General features: G+C 38.9%; 1 protein-coding gene across 7 annotated transcripts in view; it reads right to left on the bottom strand.

Annotated features, from left to right (window-relative positions):
* The window catches only part of TMEM131 (transmembrane protein 131), a 276973-nt gene that overhangs the window by 28382 nt on the left and 225380 nt on the right, over nucleotides 1-23211 (bottom strand). For all 7 annotated transcript variants that reach the window (XM_059943536.1, XM_059943534.1, XM_059943537.1 and 4 more), the window contains 14 exons: nucleotides 22665-22769; nucleotides 21275-21361; nucleotides 17601-17753; nucleotides 17423-17498; nucleotides 17148-17265; nucleotides 15155-15293; nucleotides 14339-14448; nucleotides 13819-13885; nucleotides 6949-7100; nucleotides 6403-6545; nucleotides 4950-5136; nucleotides 3714-3899; nucleotides 2750-2908; nucleotides 1785-2362 (listed from right to left, as the gene is read on the bottom strand). In XM_059943536.1, the coding sequence (XP_059799519.1) occupies nucleotides 1785-2362; nucleotides 2750-2908; nucleotides 3714-3899; nucleotides 4950-5136; nucleotides 6403-6545; nucleotides 6949-7100; nucleotides 13819-13885; nucleotides 14339-14448; nucleotides 15155-15293; nucleotides 17148-17265; nucleotides 17423-17498; nucleotides 17601-17753; nucleotides 21275-21361; nucleotides 22665-22769 (2260 nt within the window). The remainder of the gene's footprint in view (nucleotides 1-1784; nucleotides 2363-2749; nucleotides 2909-3713; nucleotides 3900-4949; nucleotides 5137-6402; nucleotides 6546-6948; nucleotides 7101-13818; nucleotides 13886-14338; nucleotides 14449-15154; nucleotides 15294-17147; nucleotides 17266-17422; nucleotides 17499-17600; nucleotides 17754-21274; nucleotides 21362-22664; nucleotides 22770-23211) is intronic.

Here is a 23211-nt window from a genome sequence, read left to right as displayed (position 1 = left end):
GCGACAAGGCGCTCACCTTGACTGCCAGAGCCTTTCTTTGTGGTAAGAAAGGATAATATATGTTTATTTTATTCATGCTCTCGATCGGAGAAAAACACATTATGTAGCTTGATCTAATTTAAAAAAGGAACTTTAAGCATTCATTTAATATTACTATAAAAATTACCCTAAAATATGTAAGCTCTATTAATGAGATAACAACAAATAAAGATTTCTATGGAAGAAGTTAAATATTATTCAAGACTTTCTACTGTTTTACAAATCCAAATGCAAGTAATTCTAAGAAGACCATATAGAACTAGTCTTCATATCACTGGAACTAAGAAATTCTCTAAAAGAAAACTCCTGGATTCTGGGGCGTCAGGTTTCTTCTGGCCTCTCAGGGCTGCCAGGTTCCCTATTCCCTGTGCAAACCAAAGGCAAAAACTCCTTGGTACCTCAGTGAGGGAGGGACTTAAATAGGCTTAGAGTAATGTATTAGCATGGCTGCCACAGGAGAGAGAAGAAGATGCAAAAAAGTTCAGGCTGTAAAGGGAATCAACTGAAATATCGCCAGAGGCCATTCACTATTTTTCACATTTTGATTCTGGAAGTTACAAATTAGCCTGCCTATGTATGTGTGGTGCGTAGACTTCTAAGAAGGGAGCCCCACGTTATGCTCTCGTGGAACTCTCTCTCCCGGAGTGTGGCTGGACCACACTTCTAATGAGAACACTGCAGAAGTGATGGGGGGTCACTTCCAAGAGTAGGTCACAGAAGACCATGACTTCTGTCCTGCCAGCTTGTTCTCTCTCTTGCCTTCCTACTTGCTTGCTCTGGTAAAGCCAACAACGGCTTTGAGCTGCTCTATGCAGAGGTGGCTGGCCACAGTCAGGAAGGAACCCAGACCCTCAGTCCACCAGGCCGTGAAGAAATGAATCCTGCCATCAACCACCTGAGTGAACTTGGAAGCAGGTCCACGTTCAGCTGAACCTTACGAAGGTTTCAGCCCTGGCCAACACCCTGACTGCCGTCTTGTGAGATCCAGAGAAGCCGGCTAAGCTGCACCCAGATGCCTGACCCCCAGAAACTGTGAGATAGTAAATGGTGGGGTTTTAAGCCACTAGGTTGTGGGGTAACTGTTACCGAGAAACGGATAACTAATACAGCATGAAGAACTCTAAAGCAGGGGTCAGCAAACTTTTTCTGGAAAGGGCTAGACAGTAAATATTTTCTGGTTTGTGGACCTTACAGCCTCTGTTGCAGCTGCTCAGCTCTGCTACTGCTGCAGCACAAAAGCAGCCATGGACCGTGCGTAAACGAATGAGCACGGCTGGGTCCCGATAAAACTTTATTTACAAAAACAGGTGATGACTTGGCCCACGGGTTGTAGTTTGCCAATCCCTGCTCTAAAGCACAGGTTGTGCAGAAGTCCTATTTTTGAGTTAAAAGGCAGATGATCTCCGTTCTGTTAAAATTATTTTAACAATTAAAAAAAAAACGCTCAACCTACCACAGTAACGCAGTAATCACACGCAGTTGAAAAGGAAAACAGTAGATGTCCAATAAATTTCTGAATTTGGCAAGTAATCTAAGAAATACAAATATCTTTTATGACAAATGGATACCTCTATTTGCATCTTGATATGGAAAAGCTGAAGTCCAAGAGCAGAGATGAACTTGAGCCAGAAGAACACCTACTGAATTAGTTATTCATCACAACTACGATCACAGTAGCCCCTTAAACACGCGCTGGCTCTCCCCTCACATGTCACGCTTTCCTGGCCGTGAGAACCCATGATTACCTTTGCTTTTCGACAGTGGTGAAGGCGGCTGCTCTGCAAACACTTCCAGGGGTGGGGAGTCGTGGTGGTCGAAGTCTTTGTCCATGGCTTCGATGAGACTGGTGATGTCTGAGTCCTCCGAGCTGTGCCGTGTGCTGCTGGGGTGCTCTGGGTGGGAGGGGTGCGCGAGGGGTGTGGGGGACAGCCTCTCGGGCTGCGGCTCCTGGTGCTGAGGCACTGGCGGTGGCGGTGGCGAGTGCTGCTCCAGCGGGCTGTGGGCATGGTGCTGGCTGCCGTGCTGGCTCTGTTTTGCCCCCTTGGACTTCCTGCCTGCTGTGTGACCCTGGGCCACGGCATGTGGATCTAAGACCAGGGCACCGGCTTTGCTCGCCGACTGGGCGTTAGTCCTGCTCGAGGTACTTGCGCTGCTTTTGGCTCTGACGTTTTCCACGTCAGCTGAGTTTCTACTGCTGTGACTGCTGTGTGCGTGCACGGGTGGGCCACACTGCTTATGACTCCCGGCACTGGGCCGGGACGCCGAGCTGCCTGTTCCACAGAACCCCCTACTGTGACTGGGGTCGCAGCTGAGTGTGTTCAAGCTGAAAAAGGACCAACTGCAGATCAGTAATAGCAACCTACAAGATCTAAGATTAAAAAAATTACTTCAACAGCATAGCCATCATAAATATGAACTACCCGAAGGAAAAAACAGCAAGAAATAGGGTACTTTCCACAACTGGACTGGGTCTGTTCTAACTGACAATTTAGGAATTGAGGTATTGATACAACTGAGAATATTTTTACCCTTATCAATATAATAAAAACATGGCATTCGCTATGAGTTCTTAGTAACAGAGCACTATATGCAGGGTATTAAAGATTTTTCCCCCTGAGCAAAGATGAAAAGAAGAAACTTATTTTTTCTTTCAATTACATCGGCCAAATCTATATATATTGGAGAATTTATTTCCGGCAGGTGAACATACTTTCCTTCAGATGAAATACCAACGATTCTCCTGAGATCAAATGGTCTTCCGACATCAAAGGGCGGGTTCGAGGCCTCAAAGGATAGTCGCCTTCGAAATGGCTCCCAAATTCCTTGAGCTTCTAAATAGGCTGTTCCAATTACCAAAAGAAACAGTGCACTGCAGGGGTACAGAAGTTGGAGAATCGGGGTTCATTTGTGAGTGCAAGAGTAACAAAATGTGACATTAAAGGCAAGTTTCTTGGTAAAGTACAGTATGATATAAAAAACAAAATGCCTGTGACATGACAAAAAAGCATTATGGATGAAAGTTTGCATACTGACTTTTCTAGAATGCCAACGTACACAGAGGCTCGTATGGAGGAAATTATTTGTATCAGAACAGACACTGCAGGGTAGCTTTTCTTTTACCAAGAAGCAGCAGCTCTTATCTTTTCTTTTAGTTCTAACTCTCTAGGCCAACTCTTTTCCCTTAAAGGATGTGCAGGGTAACTATGTAAGTTAATTCAGAGGCGAGTATATCTCATTCTTAAAGAAACATAAAGAAATATGCTGAAAAAAAGATGAGGATGTTGAGGGTTTAAAAAATACTTCTCATCAGTTTTATGTTGCTTAGGTATGACTCCAGAAGAATAAACTATTATGTTGAGTACAGTACAAATGCCCAAATCGAGTAACTACCTGGTAAACTATGCGTGTTTTTTTCCTTTAAGAAATTAACCTGTACTTAATTTGTATAACGAATTTCAAAGGTAGAAAAGACTCTGGTTTATCATATACGCCACCCAAGAAGGGTTCAGTTCTGACTGCTCCCACTGGTGTATGTAGGCTTGACGAGAGAGGTCTGCCTGCTTTGTTCGTTGGTGAATCCCCGGCACTCAGAACAGTGACTGGCACGTAGTGGGCCCATGATAAACAGTGTCAAGTGATGCCTAAATACTAATCTCGAAAGAAGACACAAGTACCTCATTATTCCTGAGATGATGATGTACAGAGCCAGCTCCCAGTTGGGCCTGGGCAGGGCTTCTGCACAGGTTGCTAACATATGGTAAGGAAGGGATGCATTCAATACAAATACGAATTCAGAGCCACTGGTTGTTATAAACTTCAGTTCACGAATAACTCTAGAAGCTGTGAAATCAGGAGTAAACCTAAAACGGAATGATGGCAGTGAGACTAAAGTTTTTAAAAATATACCGCAAACAGTTTAAATATAATGCCTTTGAAACAGAACACAGAATTTTAGAGTTTGATACTTTTATTCAACTTTCTCATTTTAAGATGGACAAAGTATTGTCCTATGAGGTGAATAACCAAAACAACTATATTCTGTGGATAATTGGAGAAGTTACATAAAAAGAGAACAATAATCAGCTTCCCATGATTATTAATTAGGAAAGTAGTCTCTGAGCTTCTTTCCCTTCCCTCCTCCTTCCTCCTTTATTTAATCCACACTCTTCTCCTACGATGCATTCCCAATGCCTTTTTTTTGTGTGTGTAGAGAACCACCCTAGCCCTACTGATGTTCATCTCCTGCAGCACTGCTTTCTGCCCTAATTATATTATTTTTATTTTGTTAACTGTATGCTCCGCAAGCACACGATCTGCACGTTGAGGAAAGGTGTCTTATTCCTCACTGTACCTTCAGGTGCCAAGTGTCATGCCTTACATGGAGTAATGTAGTTACTTATAAAGTAAGTGTCCATTGAAGGTCATGAAATTATCGTTCCATTAAGGGGACAGAAGTTACATTTTATTATATCAACTTTATAACATTACAAGTTATCAATTGTTAAAATATGCGGCAACTATTGCCGATGTAGGCATTAAAACTGTCTTCTGACCAAAATATCACACATTTGTATACACTGCACAACACGGAAAAACTGCATGTGTGTAACACAGGTGTCTGCTCTGCTGCTGAGACTGAATTTATAGTCAGTTTCCTACACAATCTTGAAAATAATTTTGAAACTGGTTTCTAAGACTATCTGATCCACTTTGGAGTTTCACAATTTTGAAAACAAAGATATGAAGAAATAACCAAAGATTAAGTGAAAAAAAAAATCAAATGAATATATTTGTGGATAAAGACCTTTTTTTGTGAGTATGAAAACAATTTTAGCATAACGTTTGAACAACTCCAGTATAAAAAGTTAATGAGAAGTTAGTGATTCATTATCTTATGAGAAAATACTTACAAAATGATTATGTCTTTAGAGGCATTGGCACTTAGTACAAATTCTTGACAATTGACAACTTTAAAGCCATATCCCTCGCATGAGTACCCACTGACTTCAATGGTTTCTATGTGAATTTGAAGTTGTCCTGTATTCTCTACTTTAAATGTTCTTTTCAATGTGAAATTTGGTTCTCTTAGTTTCAAACCTAAAGGAAAAAAATGAGGAGTGAGTATAAATCTTGCTATCCTGTGCTCCAGGTCCAAGCAATGATAATACATTCTTCATGAATGTATCCCAGAGATTATGAATGAGCTCCTCAGGGCAAAGAGATCAGCCGTTACCCAGATTTCGTCAGGAAGTACTCTACCTTGTTAAGTCATTTTAGATGGCAGAAGTTTAATTTTGCAGTAATACCCCTACATACAAACGAGTTTAGTTCCAAGAGTGCGTTCCTAAGTCCAATTTGTTCGTAAGTCCAACGAAGTTAACCTAGGTACCTAACCAACACAATTGGCTATATAGTACCGTACTGTAATAGGTTTATAATACGTTTCACACAAATAATACATAAAAAACAAACAAATACAAGAAATAAAACATTTTTAATCTTACAGTACAGTTCCTTGGAAAGTACAGTAGTACAGTAAACAGCTGGCATACAGGGGCTGCCTGCAGTACTCGCTACATCACCGCTGCTTTTACGGTTGCTTCTGGACATCCTGGGCTTAAAATAAAGGTACTGTACTACTGTACTCTATACAGTACTGTAAAGTACACAAAAGTACAATCACTTGTAGAGGATGCACACACGTGACAATGTGCGTCAGACACGTGAACTAACTTACGTGATGGGACATGCAAACCCATGTTTGCATCTTTGAAAGTCTGCAACTTGAAGGTTCATATGTAGGGGACTTACTGTGCTTTATTTTTCACATTCAGAGTAAATCATCTAAGGCATGCAATGAATACTGACACTTCAAATTTTTTAAGATCCAAACCAAACAACTCTGAAAGCAAGTCAGGGTGTTTTCTTAAAATCTTAAGCATCGGGCTTCCCTGGTGGCGCAGTGGTTGAGAGTCTGCCTGCCAATGCAGGGGACACGGGTTCGAGCCCTGGTCTGGGAAGATCCCACATGCCGTGGAGCAACTGGGCCCGTGAGCCACAATTACTGAGCCTGCGCGTCTGGAGCCTGTGCTCCGCAACGAGAGAGGCCGCGATAGTGAGAGGCCCGCGCACCGTGATGAAGAGTGGCCCCCGCTTGCCGCAACTAGAGAAAGCCCTCGCGCAGAAACGAAGACCCAACACAGCCATAAATAAATAAATAAATAAATAAATAAAAAAATCTTAAGTATCCATCACTAATATACACATGTGCACATGTAGAAATACTGTTCTTGTTTTTGGAATTATTTACTGTTGACAACAAACGCTGAAATTTGTGCCCTTGGATATGATAGGAATACTCACTGTCTGTACAGTCTTTTAATAATGCTTCTGTGATTTTAAAGCGCAAGGAGCTCCCTGGACCTGGAAGCTTGCCTGCCACCCTCAAGTTCTCAGTTGTTCCTTGTCCTTGGACCATCACAGCATCCATCACAGTCAGGTTATTTCTATGTAAGAACAAGAACCACAGATTTTCCTCCCATTAAATTTGCACAATCTTTTGATCTATAACTTTTACTGTTACTTTATAAACCATGTAAAAATTAATACACTAAATTTAATGGTGAAACATTTGCACTTGAAAAATTTTTAAACGTTTACATGAAAAGGAGCAAGAGCTTTTCACTTTGAAGAGTCACACGTGGTACAGGAAGACAGTATTCAGGTCTTTTAGCTAAAAATATAATCACAAAGGTATCTTTCATGAGGCGTGGTATGTGTGTGTATTCTGGGCAAAATGAATACCCTATTTCATAAATAAATTAATGCAAATATTAATACTGAAACGAATCAAGAAAGGACTCTATGTAAGTACTAAAAGTCAACCCACACTTAAATCACAGAACGTACCTGATTATGATTAGGGAAGAAACAGTTCTATTGTGAACTGGAGTAAACTTTACTTTGACAGATTTCTTTTCTCCAGGTTTTAAAATTAGGTTTAAAATTAAATGTCGGGAGAGGCCTTCTGTAAATCCTGTTGAACTCTGCAGTGGATGAGCCTTGAATCATTGGGTAAACAAACAGGAGTCATTAGTATATTCTCTGGAAAAATTTTTTTCCCTTTACCCCATCCACAGCCCAGTATTAGTTCCTCAAATTGATCAACTATATAAACAGTTCTATCCCTGATGACTTAGAGGCTGGATGGTTGGCAAGCAGAGCTGGGCAACCAATGGCGACACGTTATGTTCCGCATTAAGTCCCAGAAAGGGCTTTGTTCCCCAGGTCACCAAAGTCTTCATGTTTGTACTAAGCACTTGTTTTTGTGTACACATCTTTTTATTTTTAACTTTAAAAGTTTTGAAACATGACACAAAAACAGAAAAGGACACAAACCTAAGAGATGAGTAGCTCAGTGTTTTGGCACAAAGCAAACAGCTGTGTACTGAACACGCAGCACCCGGAAGTCCTACCGGTGCTGTCCCCCCCTTTCAGTCACTGTTTTTCTGCCCCTCCCCTCAGACAGACTACCAGCTGGAGGATCTTAAGGTTGCACCATTTTATTTGTAAAAATATTTCCAATTCATATCAATCTATCTTTGAATTTTATTTTGAAAGCTAAGCCCATAATTACTGTTTCATAAACACTTGATGATTTAAAGTTCAATAGCTTAGTTTAATAATCAAAATATGACTTCCCGACAGTTATAGATAAAATTAAAAAACATTTTTTTTTTATTTTTTAAAAAATCATAGTTCACATATAAGGTTACACTGTTCTGATTTCAAGTAACATTAACCTTAAACTTTTTGGGGGGAAGGGTTGGTAATACTTGGGTATAAATGTCCATAGCTCTACATGGCTCTGCTAACTTGTGAAAGGAGAGTGCATTTTGCATGATTTTTCTACTATATACAGATCCATCTACTTCAACAGCATGATTCTACAAACATAACTTCATAGTCAATAGACTTTGTGAAGCACACTACTTTTTAATTCTCACTTCTGAGGCAAATATTTTTTCCTACATCGAAAATTCTTCTCTGTCCATGTCTACTAGGACAACAATGTTTCGATTGCTCCAAAATGGTTGGTAAATAGGTTCCCTTTTAAATGAACTATTCTGAGTAATTGATGAACACGTTATACATTATACATATATTTGCCAAAACAACTAATTTAAACTCTGATGACTTGGAAAATACTTTAGGATGTTGTAATGCCTCTGGGATATCACTAAGGCCCTCAATAATTCTCAATAATTGTTGTAGTGGTGGTTCTTAAAGAGGGATTCATGGACCCCTGGGGATCTCAGAGGTCTTTTCAGGTGTCAAAACTATTTTCAGAACACCGACAGACGTTCTTTGCCTTTTTCACCGTGTTGACCTTTGCACTGATGGTCAGCAAAAGCAATGGTGGGTAAAACTGCTGACCCTTTATCTAGAAGCAAGGCAGTGGCATCAAACTTCCCTAGTAGCCACTGTCTTCCTCACTGCCATGCACTTGCAGTTAAAAAAAAAAAACCAAAAAAACTGTTACTGATTAAACAGTAATAAATATTAATCTTATTAAATCTCAACCCTTGAGCACGTGCCTTCTTTTGTTTTTGGACCGCTGTGTTTTCACTGTCATTTGTCTCTAGGTATTTTTTGATTTCCTCTTTGATTTCTTCAGTGATCTCTTGGTTATTTAGTAACATGTTGTTTAGCCTCCATGTGTTTGTGTTTTTTACATTTTTTTCCCTGTAATTTATTTCTAATCTCATAGCGTTGTGGTCAGAAAAGATGCTTGATATGATTTCAATTTTCTTAAATTTACCGAGACTTGATTTGTGACCCAAGATGTGATCTATCCTGGAGAATGTCCCGTGCACACTTAGGAAGAAAGTGTAATCTGCTGTTTTCAGATGGAATGTCCTATAAATATCAATTAAATCTATCTGGTCTATTGTGTCATTTAAAGCTTGTGTTTCCTTATTCATTTTCTGTCTGGATGATTCGTCCATTGGTGTAAGTGAGGTGTTAAAGTCCCCTACTATTATTGTGTTACTGTCGATTTCCTCTTTTATAGCTGTTAGCAGTTGCCTTATGTATTGAGGTGCTCCTATGTTGGGTGCATATATGTTCATAATTGTTATATCTTCTTCTTGGATTGATCCCTTGATCATTATGTAGTGCCCTTCCTTGTCTCTTGTAACATTCTTTATTTTAAAGTCTATTTTATCTGATATGAGTATTGGTACTCCAGCTTTCTTATGATTTCCATTTGCATGGAATATCTTTTTCCATCCCCTCACTTTCAGTCTGTATGTGTCCCTAGGTCTGAAGTGGGTCTCTTGTAGACAGCATATATATGGGTCTTGTTTTTGTATTCATTCAGTGAGCCTGTGTCTTTTGGGTGGAGCATTTAATCCATTCACATTTAAGGTGATTATCAATATGTATGTTCCTATTACCATTTTCTTAATTGTGTTGGGTTTGTTTTTGTAGGTCCTTTTCTTCTCTTGTGTTTCCCACTTAGAGAAGTTCCTTTAGCCTTTGTTGTAGAGCTGGTTTGGTGGTGCTGAATTCTCTTAGCTTTTGCTTGTCTGTAAAGCTTTTGATTTCTCTGTCAAATCTGAATGAGATCCTTGACGGATATAGAGTAATCTTGGTTGTAGGTTCTTCCCTTTCATCACTTTAAATATATTGTGCCACTCCCTTCTGGCTTGTAGAGTTTCTGCTGAGAAATCAGCTGTTAACCTTATGGGAGTCCCTTGTATGTTATTTGTTGTTTTTCCCTTGTTGCTTTTAATAATTTTTCTTTGACTTTAATTTTTGTCAGTTTGATTACTATGTGTCTCGACGTGTTTCTCCTTGGGTTTATCCTGTATGGGACTCTCTGCGCTTCCTGGACTTGGGTGGCTATTTCCTTTCCCATGTTAGGGAAGTTTTCGACTATCATCTCTTCAAATATTTTCTCTGGTCCTTTCTGTCTCTCTTCTCCTCTGGGACGCCTATAATATGAATGTTGGTGTGTTTAATATTGTCCCAGAGGTCTCTCAGGCTGTCTTCATTTCTTTTCATTCTTTTTTCTTTATTCTGTTCTGTGGCAGTGAAATCCACCATTCTATCTTCCAGGTCACTTATCCGTTCTTCTGCCTCAGTTATTCTGCTACTGATTCCTTCAGTGTATTTTTCATTTCAATTATTGTATTGTTCATCTCTGTTTGTTTGTTCTTTAATTCTTCTAGGTGTGTGTTCTTTAATTCTTCTAGGTCTTTGTTAAACATTTCTTGCATCTTCTCGATCTTTGCCTCCATTCTTTTTCCAAGGTCCTGGATCATCTTCACTACCATTATTCTGAATTCTTTTTCTGGAAGGTTGCCTATCTCCACTTCATTTAGTTGTTTTTCTGGGGTTTTATCTTGTTCCTTCATCTGGTACATAGTCTTCTGCCTTTTCATTTTGCCTATCTTTCTGTGAATGTGGTCTTCATTCCACAGGCTGCAGGACTGTAGTTCTTCTTGTTTCTGCTGTCTGCTCTCCGGCAGGTGAGGCTGTTTACTGAGCACATGCCTTTTCAATACCATGTGATAAACTGGAGTACGCACGCAACACCCCTTGCAGCATGCTGGACCATGCTGTCTGGGAGAGCTATCGTTTCAGATGCCAACTGAACTAGTTCCTGCCTCCGCAACACCATTTATATTTGAAAGAACGATTGACAGTCCATATATGGTTATTCAGACTGGAGTAGTTAGTAGACATTTTTACGAAAATGAAGTGCATCTGTTCCTTTAAGGGAAACAACTGAAGCATTTGTTGCCAATGGTAAAATTTGAGTGTTTGAGCGAAATTTAGAATTTTGGCCCTGTGAGCTTTAGAGCCAATAGTTAAAGAACTCCCTGATGAGATTAGTGGTTGTAAGAATGAATATGATTTTCTGGATACTGCAGAGTGAATTGTGTCAACATTTGGAAGCTCTTCATATCTTAGTGAAGCAATATTTTCCAAATGACTGATGCATGGTGTTATGATAACTAAAAAGGCAATTAAGACACTCCTTTTTGCAACTACATGAATGTGTCAGGTCAGGTCAGATATTTATCATATACTTCATCGAAAACAATGTATCATAAGAGACCAAATGCAGAAGCAGACAGGAGAATCTATCTGTATATTAAGTCAGAGAGCCATTGAAGAGCTCTGTAAAAATGTAAAACAATCTACTCTTCTTACAAAATGGTTCTTAAAAAAATATATATCTATTTTTTCATTTTTATATTATCTATGTCAAATAGAATGGGCTTATTATTTTAAATGAATTAAATCAATATTTTAATGATCTCTCAGTTTTAATTTCTACTATGGTAAATATTGATAGATGCAAACCACATAAACAAACAATCTCTTTGGAGTCCTTAATAATTTTTAAAAATTGAGATAAAGTAGAAATTCTTAATTATTTTTCAGACTGTAAAGGAATCCTGAGACCAAATATTCTGAGATCCACAGTTTTATAGCACTGTAGAGAACTGTGATAGAATTTATCCTAAGCTCACCCTAAGACCTCCTTCCAGCATTTCTTATTTAGAATAAATTCCTGAGGTCTAGAGTATTCTTATTCATCTTCCTATCTCTCACAGTACCTACATCTTGTAGGTACCACTAAAGATTTGGTAAGATAAAAAAAGGTAAATACTAGGTCATTTACTTCTTATGAGTATTTCCTCTCTTATAAAAGCAGAGTAAAAGGAATTTCTGGTTACTGAGCTTTCTAGATATTTGGAGTCTAGATAACCTTGAACTTATTATGTTGGCACTTTATGGATGGAAAAAGCAAAGTAAAAAAGATTCCAAGAGAAGGGCATGGACTAGAATATAAGACTGTCTAAATTTCAGTCTAGTATTCTACCTATTACTCAGCAGAAAAGAAAAATACAACATTGAAAATTACTTTCTCTTTTTTTAAAAATTACTTTCTTATTTAAGATTTACTTAAAAATAGACAATAGACAATACAAATTCCATAAAGGTTTGGCTAATTTATGCCTTATACATTAAAACACAAAGCTATGGGAAAGGACACAAATCCTTCAAGAACTACAAAACATCAAGTTGGACAGGTTAATTAGTGATTCCTAACCAGTAATGACCATGTGTCACGAAAGTATGGGCAAGGGTTCTGGACTCTGAGAGAACTAGATTTGAATTTGGCCCTGCCAGTTATGACAGGTAGGAACTTGGGCAAGTTACTTCCTCTCTCTGAGCTTTGTTTTTCCACCACCAACAGAACAAGGGAAATACTTATTCTTAGGGTGGTTAGTAATAGCTCAGCCTGGCTATTGTAATGATTACATGAAATTATAAATGTGAATGCAACTGGCATAATGCTGACACATAGTAGGTGCTCATGAAATACTGAAAACCTTCGTATTGCCTTTCCTTCCCACCTGGTGAGCCACAGATTGACTCATCCAGTCAACATTCATTGAGGGCTTCCTATGTCCCAAGCAACCCATCTAAGGGCTTCCATGTTGGTCTGTTTAACCTTTTCAAAAACTTTTTTATATACAAATTATTAACTTCACTTACAAGTGAAGAAGTTGAAGTTTGGAAAGGTTTATTTACTTGGTCGAGGTGACCAAGCTAGTAGGTACAAAGCCATGGTTATTCTAGGAGCCAACCTTCCTCATTCCAAATGGGAAGCAGCAAAGCCACAGCATGGCAGGAAGGCATCCCGTGGCTACTTGACAGACTGGGACCGTGCTCAGGAAAAGAGCTCACAGCAAGGAGAGGAAGGAGCTGGCTGTTTACTGTTTTCATTCAAAGTAATTCAGATGATGGAGGATTAACTAGATTCCTACTCTCATTCACTCAACACCATTCGTATTATAAATGTGGGAAGGAAACCATATAAATAGAAGACAAGCTCTCAAGGAGTTTATACCCAGAACTGGGAAACAAGGTACCTACCATACGTCAAAAAGAAAACAAAAAACACAGTTAACGTGCTTGCAGACGAAGATTCAGGGAGAGCCAGAGAGCCGAATCAGTGCAGGCTCCACAGCCAGCAGGGCTGGTGTGAACAGGCTGTTTAAGGCTGGAGGAGAGTGGCTGGGCAGGAGGAAGGGCGTTGAGGCCAAGAGACTTGGGCCAGTTTGCAGGTGGCTTTAGTTCCAAGTGCTAATTTCCTGACTGACACAGATCCTACACATTAAGTTCTTATATAATCATGAGTGGTTAGTGGCTGCTCAGCCCAGCCCGTATGATAGAGAATATTTGGTCCTAGAACAAACCAGTTTACGTATACATTTATTAGTTTAAAAATACTTGTTGAGTTAAAACTATGCTCTCTACTGCGCTAAGTATGAATACAGCTAGCCGTGGGTCTGGCCTTCATGGAGCTTACAATTTTATTAGAAAGTATCCAAAATAAAAATTTAAATGACCAAGCTCAATATTTTGAGGCTTAATAAAAAAAAAATTATCTATCAGTATATACCTTATCTACATATTCTTAGAGGTTCTGGCAGCCATTATTATGAACCTTCATGAGCTTAATGTTTAATGCCCACAAACAGGACCTTCTATTAAGGGTGTCTCTCATGGCAATCTAAATCCCACCCATTCTTCTGGGGCTTTTTGCCTCTAAAATAATTACTAGACCGTTCTGACTTCTTCAGTAACTTGCCCTTCAGCCAATTTAAGGATGGTCAATATTTTTCTTTCACAATTGCATTGATCATATTGTAGAATTACTTCTTTGGAATAGTATGAAGTTTGAATACTTACACTGTTTCTGAAGACTTGGAATTCTAGTGTTCTTAAATCTATCTTTGCCACCTTACTTAAGTTAAACCTGAAATAAAAAAACCATACACATATTTCTTTGTAAACAGCATCATAATTAAAGGGGTTATAAATACTAAGGTTGTGCTTATCTTTTGGCAGATTTTGAGATCAATGTTATCAGATTAACAGCCTTCAAAAAATAGCTACAATTTACAGTTAATATTTTGTTCACTTTTTAAAACTAAAATATTTGAAAGGCTCCACCACTTGCTTCCTCTTTATAAGATTTTAGGAAGGCGTTCTATATTATTTTTTTCTTGTCTTAAACTGGAAGCTTTTCTAGATGCTTAATATAATATCCCTCTCTCTCCCCAGAACCTTCTCTCAACTTAAATTACAGATGCAGAATTTCTCTAAGCCCAATCTATTACTGTATGAGCTGAAATAAAGTTTTAAATGTGTAAAATAATAATTCACTGCTAATATGAAAACATTTTGATAATCTACCAGCAATGCCTACCTTGATATTAACTTATCTACAAAGACGGAAGGGTTGGAATATAAGGCCAGAGGAATAAACTGAATGTAGATAGGAGCATCTGCAGGATTTTCTAACGTAATCTCTTCTTCCTTAAACAAAGTAAAGACACAGTAAGTGAAAGATTGCCACCGTTAAAAGAGCCAGGACATGCAGCCAACCTAAGTGTCCATCGACAGATAAATGGATAAAGAAGATGTGGCACGTATATACAATGGAATATTACTCAGCCATAAAAAGAAACGAAATTGAGTTATTTGTAGTGAGGTGGATGGACCTAGAGTCCGTCATACAGAGTGAAGTAAGTCAGAAAGAGAAAAACAAATACCGTATGCTAACACATATATATGGAATCTAAAAAAAAAGAAATGGTTCTGATGAACCTAAGGGCAGGACAGGAATAAAGACGCAGATGTAGAGAATGGACTTGAGGACACAGGGAGGGTGGGGGGGTGGAGGGTAAGCTGGGACGAAGTGAGAGAGTGGCATGGACATATATACACTACCAAATGTAAAATAGATAGCTAGTGGGAAGCAGCCGCATAGCACAGGGAGATCAGGTCAGTGCTTTGTGACCACCTAGAGGGGTGGGATAGGGAGGGTGGGAGGGAGACGCAAGAGGGAGGGGATATGGGGATACATGTATACGTATAGCTGATTCTCTTTGTTATAAAGCAGAAACTAACACAACATTGGAAAGTAATTATACTACAATAAAGATGTTAAAAAAAAAAAAGAGCAGATACTTCATAACCCTATTACAGATTTCCCAGAACTGATGTCACACTGAATACTTACTGAAGAGCAGTTTGTATTAGTAAGGGGAAACCTCATGTGACGGGGTGAGCTGAGGACGGATGGCCAGGAGAGCTCGGCAGTGATTTTTGACAGTATGTTTTTTTGAAGGTCTGTATTTACTTCAAATATAGCGCTCAATCTAGAAAAACAATTTGTAAGTCACTGTAACAAAATGAAATATTTGAGTTTTCTGAATACAGGAAATTCTATTAGGCTTGTGTACTTGAGAAATTTTACTTGCTCTAATATTTAATTATGCTTTTCATAGAGACATGTATGAAGATGTCTCTATTTTGGCACAAAGAGCTGCCAAAGTATCACTGATCACCTGTACAGTATTGTTTACGTACTGAATACGAAAGGGAAAAGGCAGGGATATTCAGATAACATGATGTTATGGGGATCCTAAAGGATCTTGCATGTTTAGTGGAAAGATCCAGACACCAACAGCAGGCAAATATTTTCAGTAGAACTAATAAGAAGGCAGTGCACTGCTTGGCATATGGCTTTTTCCCCACTTGAGATAAAAAACAAAACAAAATCCTGATATACAATGAAGACATCAGTTGAAGAGGTAACACATATGAGGATTCTGTCCAGATATATATAGTTAAGAGCAATTTTCAGGGCCTCATTTGACTATTTCCCTACTTATGAGTATTTATAAGCCAGCTGTTAAGAACTCAGAGCACATTCCCTAAGGAAACAATATTATAAATGGGGCTAAGGTGCCTGGGCACAAACACTGAAGCCTGTTTTATCCTATAAGACTACTGAATTATGACACCCTAATATTGGTGAGAGTACCGGTTTTGTACGACGAGTAACAAATTCTCTGTAACATGCACGCTGAGAAAGTAAGACAAAGGCAGGGGCAGGGAAAATGCCACATTCACTGTGCAACTGGAACACAGTGGCACAGGGCAGGCAGGGAGCCTGGGTCTTTAGGAGTGAAACACTAGGCTCACAGAGAGGAAAGCAGGGGTTTCAGGGGGTGGGGCGTGAAGAGGTTCCTTGGCAGATGAACCTAGGGCAGCACTGCAAGTTATTTATTCATAATTGGATGCTAAACTGTGGAGGCGACCTATACCTTACAATGTCTGCTATGGAACTGTAGAGAACCAAGGAGTGTTTGAATTAGTGTTCTCTTAGTGAGTTCATTAGAAGTAGTCTCTGTACTAATTTTAACCATTTTAAAGTTAAAATTTAACTCTCTTTTGCCTTAAGAGAACTTTTCACAGCAGATAGTTCAGATAAATAGAAACCTGCAGATTTAATCATTCATGGCTTGAAAATCTTAACAGTACTACAAATTGGAAGATCCTGATGATACTGACAAATACATTTCAAATCAGCCAATGGAGAACAGTTTTCATCAGTTTGCTAGTCAAATTCTCTTCTGAAGTACACAGAAAGATCAAATTTCTATACTGCCACAGAAGTGTGTCTTTGCTTTTGAATCCAGATGCGGTACTGATTTGCCGCTGGGACATTTTCTACCTGCCACAGACATAAGGTTGAGCCCATGTAAACGGGCCAGGCACCCCTAACAACTCAGCTCTGGAAAGGGAGAAAGCAGTTCTTTTCAGGAGGAGCAGAGACACTCCTCCTCCTGTGAGGTTAAACCCAGAAAGTGTTTTCCTAGCCTTTAACAGAGGTCAGTGGTAGGTAGAAACTTTCTTTCTTATGCAAATGGATGTGTCTAAGGTAAACAATGAAGTTATCCTACACAAGGACAACTTCATCGAGTTTCTTTGACTTTAAGGAAGCATCTAGAGCACTGGAAAAAAGACAAAAATGGTAGTGTGCATACTTCTGAGAAATATACAATTACAATGGCAATTCAAGATGCCTCATTATAATTTCCTGAAGATTAGGCATATTTTCTTACCTACAGAGAAATAAAATAACCTAATATAAGAATAACTTTAGAAAGTCATGTTTCATACTGGTAAAGAGAGCTCAAATACTTAAATGAAGCAAACCCACTTACTTATGACCGGAATTTTCCTTTATTCCCATCCATCCTTTGAACAGGCTTTGATGCAAATCCCAGTCAGCGTCCCAAGCATCTTCCTGCATGGCTATACCAGGCTGTACTTTGGGTTCAGCTAAACCAAGGAGACAAATGGTATGACGTAGTCAGCCCTTTAACTGATTTCTATAGCATCAAGAGATAGGGATGGGCTTTAAAAGTGGCCGCCTTTTATTAAAGAGTATTCTGGGGAGGGAGTGAAGGGCATGAAAGAGAATGGCAAGATAACTTACATTTGGACAGAAAAGGCAAGCCAACATAGCAATGATCCCCACACTGCAGTCCAGGATCAAAATAAATGTTTGCAATCTATAAAGAGGCACAGGAGAACCATGAATCCCAAATCCACAGAAGGTCACAATAACAAAGGACTAATGGATGGGGATTTTTGCAAATATAACATTTTCAAACCTTTGATTTTTTCCCTGGCTCCAAATCTTCCTTATTGCCCCGTAATCGTTTGTAGTAAAATCGTACATCTTCTGACAAAGATCGTATTTGTTGGATCTTTACCTTCTGTGAGAAGGAATTCATAATATTTAAACTCTGATGAACTATTTTCCCCTGAAGGAAGAAAACAGACAAACTCATCTGTAAATGGTAGATTTTCTTCAGAACACACACTTTAGAGCTGACAGACATATTTCTAGGAAACCAAAGTTCAAAGGACATTTAGAATTTTCAAAAGTTGATAAACTTTAAATTTGTAACCAGAGCCCCTCCTCCAAATATATGTATTTTGTTGTTTTTATGGCCTATTACAGATAAATTAGCAGGAAAAATCTCTGCAATTTCGTAAAAATGAATTAAAGTAAAAATGTTCACATACTAACAAAGGTACAGAGCTAGCTTTGAATAAAGGAAGCAGTCACTGTCAGTTTGTTAAGAAAGGTTTGATTATACCAAGGCCAGGTTGCCTTAAAAGTATCCAAATTCAGGATGAAATAACTGAACTCTAAAATCCAAAGCTATTTTCTTTATAAAAGAAAAATACTATTTGTGCCAAAGAGAAATTAGATGTTTTTAAAAAACACACGTTATCAAGCATCATATTAAAACAGCACACAGATTAAATCATTAAATTACCAATGATTGCTCTTATCAGCTGCATGCTTCTCCCTATGACAGGGTACCCGATTTTAAATAAAAAATTACATGATTCAAATAATCATCAATAAGAATCATATTATAATATTTTACTTTCTTTTGTCTGAATACAGAACCAGAATCCTATAACCTGATTCCTAGTCATTTGAAGAAGTCTCTAAAATGACCAGACCTGCTGGTCTAATATTTGGTATTGAAAGACAAAGAAGTCGGGACTTCCCTGGTGGTCCAGCAGTTAGGACTCCCGCTCCCGGTGCAGGGAGCCTGGGTTTGATCCCTGATCAGGGAACTAGATCCCACATTCCACAACTAAAAGATCCTGCGTGCTGCAACTAAGACCTGGCACAGCTGAATAAATAAATAAAGGTTAAAAAAAAAAAAAAAGACAAAGAAGTTAAGAAAATGAACAGTAAAAGGAGTTGAATGACGGTGCAGTTAAGACTAATACTCATCATTTACAGTCTAACCAGAGTAGAAAGATGTTAGAGGGTGGGGACGCTGCTGTGAGGATAAGAACATAAGAGAAGAAAGCAGAAGCCTATGCTGAGTCCTAGCTTGGCCTCCAACCAGCTGTGTCTTCCCGGCAGTTACCTGGTCTTCATGCACCTGTAATAACTACTACTCTTGTGCCCACGTCTTGTCTCTCAGGGGTATGGTGGGGATCAAAAGAGGGAACAGATACAGAAGTTCATTTTACAATGGTATTCAAATACGAAGTATTAAACTGTGAGTTATTTGAAATGTTCATTCTTAAGTACCAAGTTTTCATCACTTGGCTCTAGTAGTCTCCATCTGATAAGAGATTTTACAGAATTTCATGACTGTTATGGGCTGAATGTCTGTGTGCTCCCCCACACTCACATGTTGAAATCCTAACCCCCAGTGTGATGGTATCAGGAGGCAGGGCCTTCGGGAGGTGATCAGGTCATGAGGGTGGAGCCCTCATGAACGGGATTAGTGCCCTTAAAAGAGACACAAGAGCTTGCCCTCCCTGTCTGCTCTTTTGGTTGTGCGAGGATACAATGAGAAGATGCCCATCGGCAAACCGAGGAAGTAGGCCCTCACCAGACACCAGATCTGCTGGTGCCTTGATCTTGGACTTCCCAGCCTCCAGAACCATGAGAAATAAACGTCTGTTGTTTAAGCCACCCAATCTATGGTAATTTGTTACAGCAGCCCAATTAAGACCAATTATCAAGTTAATTTGTAATTCCAAGCAAATATCTGATCCTATAAGCCATCTGAAGATACCTGAAGGCTTAATCTGAAGTACTGCAAAACCAACACCTTGTTTTTATAGATGCCTTCTCATTTACTCTGTCCATGAGCCTTTCACTTAGTCATCTACTGAATTATTCCCTTCCAGGATTTACGCAGGGATCAAGGAGATCATGGATTGAAAAGGCAATTGAAGGTTCTTTTGGATAAATAATGAAGTCAAGAGTTCTGTATAGTCAGTACAAAGTGGAATGATAAGAAGACAAAGATTTAATTAAGACCCAAACTTAGGTGTGCTGAACCTATTAATTCAAATTTATATTTGAAGCTAATTTATATTTAAGAGGCTAAATTTTGAATTTAGGTATTATCGTATATAGCGTTAAGATTTTGCAATGTACTGTTTCTCTTAACCTGTCAGGTCTCCTACCACAGCTGAGAGACACTTCCATCTGCTCCAAGGCGTCCTGAATCGACTACACTATCTTCCTGCAAAAGGTGGCCTCCTGGTTTCCCCGTTTCTTTCCTCCCTGTTCTCCAGGCTCAAACTCTATGTCACATTCTTGAGTCCTCTATCTACCTACCTACCCATACCTGTTTCCATTAGTATGACCTCCTCAAGATATTCAAGTACAGTTCAAACGGTTTATCTGAAATGTCTCTTGCCTATGTTCTCTTTTTCATCATTTTGCTCCTTCATCCACCCATTACCTACTAGATACCTGCTACTTGGGTATAAGATCCCTCATCTCTTTCCCACCGGATCTCAGAGTCTTGTTGGGGAGACCAACACATAAGGCAACATTTACAGCACAATGTGAGGCTTGCTGCAAGAGAAGTAATCTCAAATTGTTTCAGAAGAACACATGAAATAACTAGTACTGTCTAGTGAAGAAATCTTCAGAGAGGAGAGGACAATGGAATTGGATCTTGAAAGACATGTAGGAGTTCTTGAAGGTAGGAGAGGAGGAAGGGCAGCCAAGGCAGATGAGCAGCAAAGGCGTGGAGGTATGAAAGAGATTTACTGCCTCTGCCAACGCCTTAAGCTCAAACCTCCCTTTGACGTTTTCCTTGTGGACCGTGGCCAGAGTCTCTGGGTTGGCTTCCAGGCACACTATTGCTACTCCCAGACGTGTCCTACATTTACTTCTGCCAGAGAGCCAGTCTTGAAAGCTTAACTCTGACGACGTCCAGCCTCTGCTCAAAAACTTTAGATTTTCATGGACTTAAGTGCATTGCATTTTTTTCATGCTATCACTCCAAGGTACCATTCCATCTCTCTCTTGAAACTTCCCTGCATTCTTGTAAAACTGGACAACTCACCACTGCCTAAAGCCATCTCAGACTTTGCTGCCTGTGTCTCTATTCAGGTTGTTCCCTGGGCCCTGAATGTTATTCTTGCTACCCCTTGTCTATCCCTGCCAGAAGAAATTCCAAGCCAATTCACACGGCACCTTCATCAATTAGATATGTATTTTCTTCATAGCATGTTATTTTTCACCTCTTAGGGCAATTTCTACATCCTGCTCTACGTCTATGAATCATGGACCCATTTCTCATTCTAGATTGAAAACTTTTTGAGAGAAGGGACTATTTCTTATTCTTCTTTATGTCTCCTAAAGAAGCTGGTACAATGTCTTACCTTAAAATAAGTGATTAATAAAGAGTAACTGACTTTATTGTTGAATTCTAGGAACATAGAGGTAAAGGCAAAGAGAAAAAAAATTAGCAAGAAGAAGGCTACAAATTAACTGTCTTACTGGAAAAGAAGGTGGAAGAACCATATGCTTTGGGAAGCAAGTCAGAGAACCCACTGCGATCACAGCTTTCACGGGAATTGTTAGGATCTGTGGAGGGAAGAAGCAAACCACAGAGAAATGAGTGTTTAAGTCTGCGATTGACACTGACAGTTGTTGCAGGGGGACAGTTATTTTGGGGGATTAAAAGAACCAATCTTGGGATGTATATTAGCATTAACCAACTGATAAGCAAAATTAAAATCACCCATGGATACTGTTTAATCTATCCATGTACTTCATAAAATGCACTGAAATACAATACATTTCCATGTACTTCTCAGGGATTCGATGAAAACATGGTAAACAAGACCAAACAATGGGGAAGGAATGAAGAACAGATTTTTCATAATATAGGTTATTTTGTAGATTATTAATTTAAAAAGTAAAGTTCAATTATTCTCCTAAAACAATGAATGAAAAATCCAGCATTTTCTAAAGTTACATAGCTCTCTACTTTTTGTACTCAGCAATAAATTAACATCAACCTAATTTGAAAAAATGAGTTGAACGTTCCAGATTTTGAATCTCAACTCGTACTCTTATTTGCAATTCACAAAGATACTGATACTTTGTTAAGATATGAAATGTACTTATTCCCATCAAAAGTGATAAATGTGGATTCCTTATTTTTGGAGGCAATTAATTTGACATACTCCCAACATATCATTTATTATTAAATGACCAATTCTGTTTATTCTGAATTAGTTTTCTTTCATGCGGGGGTTGTATGTACTGAACAGATAGGAGAACAAGGGTAGCAAGTTGCTGACTTCAGCAAAGAGCTCTGAAATAATAAATCAAAATATTTAGGTGTGGCAGAAATATGTCTCTTCAAAGTCTCATTGAATGCAACATGTCAAACCCCACAAAAAGCCTTTAAAAAGTTCACTGATTTTCACTTGGTTCCTTGACTTAGAATGACATGTAAATATGATTGTGAGAACTCAAATTAAGATGTGATTTCCTGATTGTATCTTCCTTTTTGGAAATGTTACACAGGAGGATATTTATGACCTCAGAAAAGAGAGAGACCTATCTCAGGAATTTCAGTCAGGGTCTGTGCAATGCTACAACTATTTGTAAGCAGGCTTCTAACAGCAATTCTAAATGTGCCAAATGCATTTTTCTGAAGTTGTTTTTAGTCAAAAGATTTGGGTTTTATCAGAAAACTATGAGCTAATGAACACCAATATTCTGTAAATTATTCTCAAAAGCTCAGTTTTTAAGGCATGAAAGTGGTAAACTGTAACTTTCTGAGTAAACTTAGTTCTCTGTTTCTATAAAAACAATAAAAGACTGAATTATTCAGAAAGACCCCATTGACATGAATCCCTGTAAATAAAGTCCTTACCTCATAGTCTGTTGTAATCTGTATGGCCCCATCATGAATCCCTTCCAGTTTTTTTGCAGTAAGTTTGACTCTGAACACTGCAAAATATCCTGAAGCTAATATTACCTGTATGTAGGAGAAATGATATAATTCATCAGCCTTGCTGGCTGAAGTTTTCTGTTAAAATGGAAAAGAAAGCTACAGTGATAAACTGACTTCAAAATCCTAACCTGTACCAGTGTAACACTGAATTACCATATCATCACATACAAATATCTCAAAATAATGCCCATCTCTGGATGTTTACCTACTATACTTATTCCATGGGCCACTGAGAAAACTAGTTCCCTGAGGAACAGCTGACTTCTCAGCTGCAAAGCTGGGGAGGGGTGTGGTCCTCACACCCCAACCGTGTACGTGCAGGGTCAAAGTGGGTGAGGGCTGCAGCAGAGGGACACAGCCTTCCACTAACCCTTTGGCCGCATTAGGGCACAAGTATTAATACAAAGTTGGTTATGCTTCAAGTTCTGAATTTAACTCTGTCATGTTTTAATAACCATGTCTTCAG

Source organism: Balaenoptera ricei, chromosome 13 (genome assembly GCF_028023285.1).
Source record: "Balaenoptera ricei isolate mBalRic1 chromosome 13, mBalRic1.hap2, whole genome shotgun sequence".
Taxonomy (NCBI): Eukaryota; Metazoa; Chordata; class Mammalia; order Artiodactyla; family Balaenopteridae; genus Balaenoptera; species Balaenoptera ricei.
This window is presented reverse-complemented; position numbering and strand designations above follow the sequence as displayed.